The 10,049-nt window shown below is 40.4% G+C and overlaps 1 protein-coding gene across 1 annotated transcript in view; it reads right to left on the bottom strand.

Moving 5' to 3' along the window:
• Positions 1 to 2,464: 2,464 nt before the first annotated feature.
• Positions 2,465 to 10,049, bottom strand: part of LOC145415052 (glutamate [NMDA] receptor subunit 1-like) — a 117,864-nt gene continuing 110,279 nt past the window's right edge. Inside the window, exons 6-8 of the mRNA XM_080284467.1 lie at positions 3,617 to 4,043; positions 3,227 to 3,485; positions 2,465 to 3,130 (exon numbers count right to left, since the gene is read on the bottom strand). Of these exons, the coding sequence (XP_080140593.1) occupies positions 2,886 to 3,130; positions 3,227 to 3,485; positions 3,617 to 4,043 (931 nt within the window). The 3' untranslated portion in view covers positions 2,465 to 2,885. The remainder of the gene's footprint in view (positions 3,131 to 3,226; positions 3,486 to 3,616; positions 4,044 to 10,049) is intronic.

Raw genomic sequence — 10,049 nt, 5'->3', positions numbered from 1 at the left:
CCACAATGACAAACCTTTTTTTATGATCTCATGCCATGATGTCCTGAGATACCACGCCCACACTCACGGTTCCAGCCACTGTATGAAAGTGCTATCTCGACAACGGCTTTCAAGATGACTACAGACAGTCAGTTACATATTACCTAACAGGGGTCAGGAACACCACAATTGCCCATCCTCCAACCTCCATCCATATACCCTGTACCATAATACACATGTCATTTCCATATAAGAAGTGTGCAATTTGCATTCACTGAATTTTTTAATTTTTTAGTATGCATCTGACTGAAATGAAAGTGATATACTGCTGCAAGTCTTACATGAGCCATTTTAGGGGACATTATTAGCTATACAGTATTATATATGGAAGAAAAACACATTTCTTTTCCAAACAGTTTTACCTCAGATTTTTTAGTTACGTGTTCAGTACTAACCTTATACTTCAGTGAAGTTTATTAGTTGGGGTTTCAAAACAACAGGGGAATAATCTTTTCTGGGCAACTGTAATGATACCTGATCACACTTGTTACATATGCTAAAACAGTTTCTTTTATTCTGCCTTCCCATTGCTGTATATTATTTCTTAGCTCAGTAAAGTACAGTGGCTATATACATGACTGGTAAGTGTCATATAAAATAATTTTAAATACAATCATACCAAACAGTACTTTCTTAAAGATGTGGTAACTTACTGTTTCACTTGCAAAACAAGCACTCTTCGTACAGCATGACATATTTCTTTTAACAAAGTTTAAATGCTGTACACCATATCATAGAGAAAGGGGGACAGAAAAGGACAACATATTATGGTAGTCAGAAGCGAAGTACCCAAGCTTTATGTGTACTTTGCTGTTATGTACCATATGGAATTAATGTATGCAATTAAAGTACTGTACTCTAGTTTTTACTTACACAGGTGAAGTGAATTACTGTATTTGTAATAATCCAGCATTATCCAGTATTTTGTACATGTATATAAATTATTATATATATACTGTAAGAGGTTTTGGTGCATCGAGATTATAGTTCATGTAGAATGTTTAAAACGAAAATGTTTAAAATGAAAACATGCTGAAATGAATAAAAATAACACTAACTTGGCTTTTTTACATCATCACCTAAGAAAAAATGGACTGGTAGATTTCGGAGTGTGATTAAAATTTATTAACTTATCACTATTTATGGACTGAAGTCATTTCTTTTTGTGCTATATGTAAAACTGCCACTCATATGGAAGAACATTCCAAGCAAAAATGAGCATATAACAAAATTTATGAAGCCACAACTCATATTACATATAATTATTACTATTATTTTTATTTTTAGCTCCATTCTGGGTCCTTGGTATCAAACACACACACATTCATACATCCAAAGTCTCACATACTAAACACTGTACTATGCCACAGTAATAGGTTATTCTCACCCTTTAGTAGTGGTGTCATAAGGCTGTTTCTCATTCCTTATTGCATCACTCACTAGTGGGCAGCAGTGTGGTTGTTAATCCTCACGCTGCTCACATGCCACTGGTTCCTCACCCACTTGGCCTATCTTATTTAGTAATGAGCATGTGATGGAAATCATAGTGACTATTAATTTCTTTAACAATTTATTCTGCTAACTTGTTTCTAAACATTATCAACTAAGTTTATAAGCATAATCAGTGTTATCTTTTGTTTCCATAAAGAGCCTTTCCTTATTGGTATTTTCAGTCAAAATCCTTGAATCATCAGCCTCAGGTATTACAAATAAGTGTATACATACAAACAGTGGCGGGAACAAGAGTGCCACACCACACTCCTCAGTTGCCACCTGGTGAGGCTGCCACTTCTGTCTGTGTGGGCGTGTTCTCGTGTCCGTTTTCACAACACACAACGATAATAAGCGTATCATCAACAATGTAGATTCCAGATATTTAGCAGGGCCATATGAGGTCAAACAGAAAAAGTTTGCATGGTGGGACCAGGAGTGTGGCAGGAGGGGGTGAAGAGGGAGGAAGGATGATGGCTAGGGTACTGGGCTAACAGGATTTTACACAGCATTGTTACACACCACTTAAAACCAAGCATCTTTCTGTTAATGAGGAAAGTTTTCAGTTGCTGCAAACATTGTGATTTTGATGATTTTTTTCTAAAGTACACAATTTTGGGCTTGAGGTGTCCAGAAAGGTTGGTGTTCTGCCTGCTGGCCTGTCACTCACCCAGGCCGGCCCAAGGAGTGACTCAGGATGATACATCCCTCATATGGCCACTGTCAACACCCAGCCTTGCTTTGGCCGTCATCACAGCACCAGTCCCAGCCTCATATCCAGCACTAACCCTGCACACCATCTGGGGGTCCACACTCATGCTCCCTAGTTAAAAACAAGAAACAAAATCTGATGAGGGTGAGGATGGGAGGACAATAGGTGTGTCCCTCACTACTGGGCCACAAATCGAGGGTCTTCATGTCATCTGATCTAACATTCATACATACAAACAACCACACAAACACGTGCACTCCCTCGTGACCTATTGTGTGTGGGGAACTCAACTATGTCACAGTTTGTTATCTGCCCCTGGGCAGGTGAATGTGTTATACCAAAATAAACAATTAAAGTCGGGATGGTCAAGGCTCCATGACCCACTTATAACATGTTAAAAATGTTCATGGTTTTATACAATGTACAATGTTGTTGACGAGTGAGAAGCGTAGTAAGTGCCCCCTGGCCTGGTCTGAGAGCCACTGATGGCCCTCAGCACTTAGCCCGAGGGAGGCATGGCCCGGGGCGCCGCCCAGTGGACGTAACACAGAGGGGAGAGAGTGGGCCTCCCCATCAGGGTCCCCCGCCCCTGTCAGCCTGGCTACCTCTGATACAGAGGCCCCATAGGCGCTGACAATGCCGCTCACGCCACCAGATCAGGCGGGTCGGGGCCAAATAAGTTCTTGTATGAGGCCTGCAGTCGCATTGTGTCCACACCAGCTGGGGGCGGAGGAGGCGGGGGCAGACCTTCATCCTGAGCCGAAGTGATGTGCCGTTGACGAATGTCGTTGCCCCAGCGTGGCGCTGGCGGGGCAGGGGGCACTTCAGGGAGGTGTCCTGGGGGTGAAGGAGGGGCAGGTACCGTTGGAACAGGACGCATCAGTGACAAGCCAAAGGATGATAATTTTGTTGATGAGGTGGCAGCAGGGACAGTCTCTGAGGAGCTCACCATCACAGCCTGGGCCACAGCTGCAGCCTCAGCCCCAACCCCAGCTGCTGCCCCAGCTCCAGCCCCACTGCCACCCCCAGCACCACCGCCACCACCACTGCCACCACCACCACCACTGCCACCACCACCACCGCCACCACCACCACCACCACCACCTCCTCCTCCTCCCCCTCCCCCTCCTCCTCCCCCTCCCCCTCCTTCCTCCACATTGACACAGATCACTGAGGGCTCGTTGACTCCATTTGCCTTCAGCCTTCTCTGGTTCGTCATGGAGGCTCGCAGGGTCTTTCTCTTCTGCAACACAAGTGACATATCAGTAAATGATCTCATTCTTAATTAATAAATTATACACATTATCATGTGTCATCTTATTAATCAGTAAAATATCACTAGTGAATGTCTTCTTAATTTCACAGATGACTAACCTCAACCGCACCCCTCCACCTATAGACTGCCTGGCGTGCAATCTCTAGGCGTGTTTGCTTGCGAATCTGGTGCTTCTTGTAAATGATTTCAATGATGATGAGACCTATGCCACCCAGTATGCCTGCTGCTACGAGAATGAACACTCCTGCCATATTCTTGAGACCTAGTGTGGCAGGTGCTTTTTCATCAGTGTTGCAATTATCCTCCTGGTTTTGTAATATCCACTTATTGTCCAACTCCTCCATGTACCCACTCTCATGAAACTCTAAGATGGCGAGTGTAACACGATCAGCCCAGGGAGAGTTCTTCTTTAGGCCAATACCATACCCTGACCGACCAAACAACTCTCCTGCAGTCACCAGCTCACAGTCCTGGGCCGCTTCATACTCTAACCTCGAACTATCCCAGATAAACGCTTTCAGCTTCCTGCCATAAGAAAAAATTAATATTATGATTCAGTTTTTTGTAAATACAGTATTTAACTGTGAATGGAACTGACTAATTTTTAACTACATAGTTCTTGAATTTGGTTTTAAGAGGATAAACTAACGATCACATCATATTACAGTACAGTCAGTAAATTATATGAAGTTTAAATGTGGGTCTGGTTAGTACTTGGATGGGTGACCGCCTGGGAACACCAGATGCTGTTGGCATCCATACGTGTCAAGTGGGGTTGGTGGAGGATTAGTGCCCCTCCCTGTAAAACAATTAACTCTAAGCCATTGGCCACCCCGTCTGGGATACATGGCGTCTGGCAATGGATGGATGGATGGAAATGTATAGCCATCTCACAACAATAAGGTCCATCTAGCCTTTCCAGTCAGGTAAACTCAAAGAAACAACTATCTTCCCAATTCCATCTAAAGAAATGTACAACTGATGAAATACAATGAAAACCCTATCTCTACTTGTGCATATTTCAGATGGTTCAGCTTTTCCACTACCAATATGTATCAGCCAAAGTTTGGGAAGATACTTGTCTCTGTCTGTACATCTCACCCATGATTCACAAAAGAGCCTGGTGATTGACAGAATAAAAAGTAAATGATGTTCAAAGTTGAATAAATTGTTTGGTGTTAACTGACATAAAATTTAATAGACCTACAGGGAAAGATAAAGATAAAAAATAAAAAATTAGGGATACATAACTTGCATGTTACCTGTAAGTGGGAGCAAGCATTTGTCAGTATTATGGGTCCCTTCCTCATATATTTAGCTATAAGTCTGCTATTAAACCTGTTAGATGTATTCTCACAATATACAGCATATTAGCCATTCCACCCAAGTGGCATAATGCAGCATCTACACAGATCCTCTTCAAAGAATTCTTCTGTTGCTTTTGTGTATGTAATGCCATATACAGTACAGTACAATCCCAGATATCTGGTATTTAGATAACTGGAATTATCAGGCAACTGGGAAAATTTACGGCAGATATATAAAAATATAACAGTGTGCGACACTTTTAATGTCCACCCCTTCAGAGGGTAGTCGCGTGTCACATGAGACTGGGAGAAGTCGGGCAATGTGAAGTGCAGGCATTTCTGGTCAAGGTTGTTTCCTAGTTAATCCCCTTCCCCTATCCTCCCCTCCTTAATTCGATCACCCTCCATACTACTTCCACAAATCACCAGTCTGCTTAAAGGTGCTTGTCAGTTGGCAGGCACTCTTGCTGTTGAGTTGTCATGTCATGATAGACGGTGATTTCTACACACTCTGATGCTTTAAGTGCAAACTAAGCTTACAGTGATTTGTGCTCACCTTGAAACAGAAGGTGGACAAGACTTGAAAAAGGAGAACAATATTATGACACTGATGACAAACTCTGACACAGGAAATTCCACGATTTATAATATCAAGTCCCAGGGAACCAAGCTCAAAGAATTTATCATCAAAAGCAAGGAGAATAAATCCACTGAAAAAGGCCATATCATTCCTTGGACAAAAATGTGTAGTATAGGTATGGTTTTCTACCTCGTGAACCTACTCTAACTCCACACGAGGTTGCAGTATCTTTACCTTGACCAAGTCCATTTTGTTAAATATTATTATTATATTCATAAAAACATGGAAAAATAAATTAAAGAACAAATCTTGAGCATTTATTGCTGAACTGACGATTTGGAAAGAAATGTACAGTAAAATTATCATAACTCCCTTGCTCACACATCAGCTGTATATACAGTCATGGCCCACCCACTTCTTCCTTACCTGACCACTCACTCCACTCCTTGCTTGCCACTACACTGTTTTGCATATAATAAAATTAATAAATTGGAATTGCAAGCACAGTTATTGTGTCTAGCAAACTAAACCTTCATATCTATCACCTAGATTTTATCTTCGTTGCCAATGCAAATGCGTTCTAAGACTGATTTACTCGTGTGTATAAATCCATCATAGAATGCATTTGCACTGGCAGAAAAGACAAAGTCTAGTTGATAGAAATGGTTTGTTTTGTTGGACAAGATACTTGAGTTTGCAATTCCTACATATTTATTTTATTGCCTGCAAAACAGCTGAGTGGCGAGTGATGGGTGGAGTGACAGTGGTCAGGTAAGAAATGCGTGGGCCGCAACAGTATGTACAATAATAACTTGTGTATCCAAACTAGTTGGGCCAAAAGAGGGTCAGATACTGAACTGCAAAAAATTCGGATAATGACAAATATAGTATTTTAGGCATAAATTGTCTGTAAAATATAGGTGCATTACATTACTCACCAATTTACATGCCTGCCTCCTCAATTTCATCCCCACTGTCATCATCACTCATGGGTATTGTGGCTGAATGAGGTGCTGTTGAGGTGGATGCTTGGCTGCATGGCAGTGTATGCAATGATGATGGCGATGATACTGAAGTGCTTGGCTTGAAGACGTTGTCAACTGTTTGAAGAAGTTGCCAGCTGTTGTTTGCTTGAACGCCTGTTTGCTCTGACTTCTGATGAACAGGTCATGAAGTTCTCGGAGGGAGTGTGAGGCCTTTTGGATGGGTGGTGTAGCATTTGGGTGCTCACAGTAATCAATGAGGGTCACAAAGGCTTCCCTGACTTTCCCAGCCTTTGGCACAGGGGTGGAAGGTTATTGTTTGCTTTGCCACCTACTGGCCACAGCATGAGCTTCGCCACGCGCGCAAAATTATCTTTCGTATATATATTATTTGTTTATTTTGTTAATTATTCAGTTTGGAGATTTGGAAAATGTTGAGGTTCATATAATGCATGTTTGGATATGCGATTACTGTACATCTGACATGTGAGCATGGGAGGCATAATCATTGTGCTGTACATTTCTTTCCGAATCATGAGTTCACTAATAAATGCCCAAAATTTATTCCTTTAGTTTATTTTTCCATGTTTTGATGAATAAACTAATAAATATTATTTAACAAAATCAGCCTACCATGTAAATTTTGCACAACTGCAAGACACTGCAATCATGTGTTTTACATCTAGGGGATGTGTTTAGGAGATAATGTTTCTAATGGAATCTATTAGTGTGGCCCCAGATATGAGTGGTGAGTATTGTATATACTGCAATGATAAAGCCTATGTATATGAGTACAGTATATCGGACATCCAGGGAAAAATTTGGTAACTGGGCTGGTAAATTCTCCAGGTTTCCTGGTTAACCAAGACTACTGCAATATGATAATGACCCTAAATACACCAACCATCTGTAGACTGCTCCTGATGTCAGTAATGTGTAAAGGTGTCCCATATCTCCCATTATTGGCCAAAGAAAATGATATAATAAGAATGAAAGAATGAAAGGAATAATGAAAAACTAGCACCAAGCCATAATATGGCTTTATGTCTCTAAGACAGAAGGGAGACAGGGAAATAATTACAAGTATATTAAATATATGATGTGAAAACCAGTAAGAAAAGTGATAATACTGGAAATAGAAACAGTGGGAGAGTCACCTTGGAAATCAGCAACCTGTGTGGGCCAATGCAGTGAGGAAAGCAAGGGGGATGCTGAGAGTCAGTGTTAGAGTGTAGATGAGCAATTAAGAAAATGGTAATGAATAGTGATAGGTTAGTTAACAATGTGAACAGGCAGGCTAAGGGTCATGGCTCATAAATGACCATGACTGAGGCTGGTACACCCCGAGAGAAGACATGCAAAGATAGTTTCCCATCGACGACTGAGGTGGGTTGATGTGTTCCTGGGAAGAACTGAGAGTTTAACACCATCAAGTTTGCTGTGAACCTCAGGTTCCATGAAGACTGCCAACATTCATGGAAGAGACGGGTCAGAAGAGGGAAACAATCAAAAGCATGAATAGGACAGAGAAGGTACCTAGCAGAGAGCAGCAAAACATACCAACGAGTAAGCTTGTTTGTTACCTGTAATTCCAATTTCGCTAGGAACCCAGCAGACGATAACTGACTTCTTCCAAACAGAAAGGCAGAACAGCCATTCCTGCATTTGAGTGATTAGAGGATAAGAAGACATGTTCTTACCTAATTGTATTTTTACAGGAATGAGTCAAGCTCATACTGTCCCGTGTCTTAAACCATTTTTATCATACATCTCCTTAAATTTATGAATTGTTTTGACACACACTATTTCATTTGGTAGTGCATTCCACTGATCAACTGCCCTATTTGGGAAACTAAATTTCCTTACGTTTTTATCGCCTCTCTTTTTATGCAGTGTCCTCTTGTTGATGCTTCCCCATAGGTTATATATTCATTTATGTCTATTTTCTCCTTCCCCAAAATCCATTTATATAGCATATCATGTCTCCTCTTTTCCTTCTCTCCTGTAGTGTTGGTAGATTTAGTTTATCTAGTCTTTTTTCATAGCTTAGATCCCTGAGGCTTAGTACCCATCTTGTAGCAGCCCTTTGAACTTTTTCAATCTTATCTATATGTTTTTTGAAATAAGGATTCCAGACTACTGATGCATACTCCAGGGTTGGTCTGATGAATAATGTTATTATCTTTCTCAGCATGTCTTCATTTATGTAAGTGAATACTACTCTCATATTTGCAAGCAGTGTATACATGTTCCATACCTTCTCACTGATGTGGTCAGCTGGAGATAGTCTGTTATTGATAATCACACCTAGGTCCTTCTCTCTTTCTGATATGTGTAGGGTTTTACTTCCTAACTTATAATTCCAATCAGGTCTTTTTCCACTTTTACCAAACTTGATTACATGACACTTGTCCACATTGAATTCCACTTGCCATGTATTACTCCATTCATGAAGTTTATTTAAGTCTTCTTGTAGCTCTTTACAAGAGTCTGTGTTAGTAATTCTCCTTTGTATTTTTGCATCATCAGCAAATATATTTAGATAGTCTTCATTTCCAATGTTACTATGTCATTTATATACACTAAAAACATAACTGGTGCCAGCACTGAGCCCTGTGGAACTCCACTAGTCACTTCCCTCCATGACGAGTAATTTCCTCTTAGTACTGTTCTCATTTCTCTTTTTCTGAGAAAATCTTGTATCCAACAGTACAGTTTGCTTCAGACTCCTCCTCGATGGTACAGTTTCCATAAAAGTCTTTGGTGTGGTACTCTGTCAAATGCTTTCTTGAAATCTAGATAAATACTGTCCACCCATCCTTCTCTGTTCTGCAATGTTTCTGCAACTCTATCATAGTAGCTCAACAGATTAGTAACACATGATTTTCCCTTTCTGAAACCAAACTGTCCTTCTGTTATCATATTGTGTTCTAGATGATTTACCCAAACTTTTCTTACCAGCTTTCCTAATATCTTGCTTACAACACTGGTTAGTGATACTGGTGAGTAGGTGACAGAATTTTGTCTATTTCCTTCCTGAATAAGGGAACAATGTTTGCTTTCTTCCAAATATCAGGTAGTTTACCTTGATCTAAGGATTCCTTGAATATTAAAGATAATGGTTTACTTAACTTCTTTGCACATTCATGTAGCACCCAACATGAAATTTCATCAGGACCATTTGCTTTTCCTTTGTCTAATTTACTTAACTCCTCCTGTATTTCTTTTTCTGATATTTGTATATCTGGTAATATGATTGGGCATGTATGATCCATATCATCCCTCTCAAGATTAATTTCTTCTACAAAAACTGATTGGACATTCTTATTTAGTGCTTCACAAATATCTTTCTCTTGAGTATGGATGATCCCTTCATCCGTAACGGACTGTATTTTATCTTTTACTTTGGTTTTGCTTCGGATGTAGCTGTGAAATAGCTTCGGTTGATCACTACTTTTATTTATGATGTCTTCCTCAAACTGTCTTTGGGCTTGTCTCCTTATTCTTGTATATTCGTTTCTTGCCTGTTTATAGTTGTTATATGCCGTCTCCCTACTGTGTCTTCTGTATCTATTCCACAACAAGTCTCTTTTGTCTTTAGATTTTTTACATTCTGTATTAAACTGGAGTTGTTCGGGAGATGGCTGGTAGAGTTGAGCAG

Source organism: Coenobita brevimanus, chromosome 101 (genome assembly GCF_032717465.1).
Source record: "Coenobita brevimanus isolate Jiangsu-jjx chromosome 101, ASM3271746v2, whole genome shotgun sequence".
NCBI classification, from domain to species: domain Eukaryota; kingdom Metazoa; phylum Arthropoda; class Malacostraca; order Decapoda; family Coenobitidae; genus Coenobita; species Coenobita brevimanus.
This window is presented reverse-complemented; position numbering and strand designations above follow the sequence as displayed.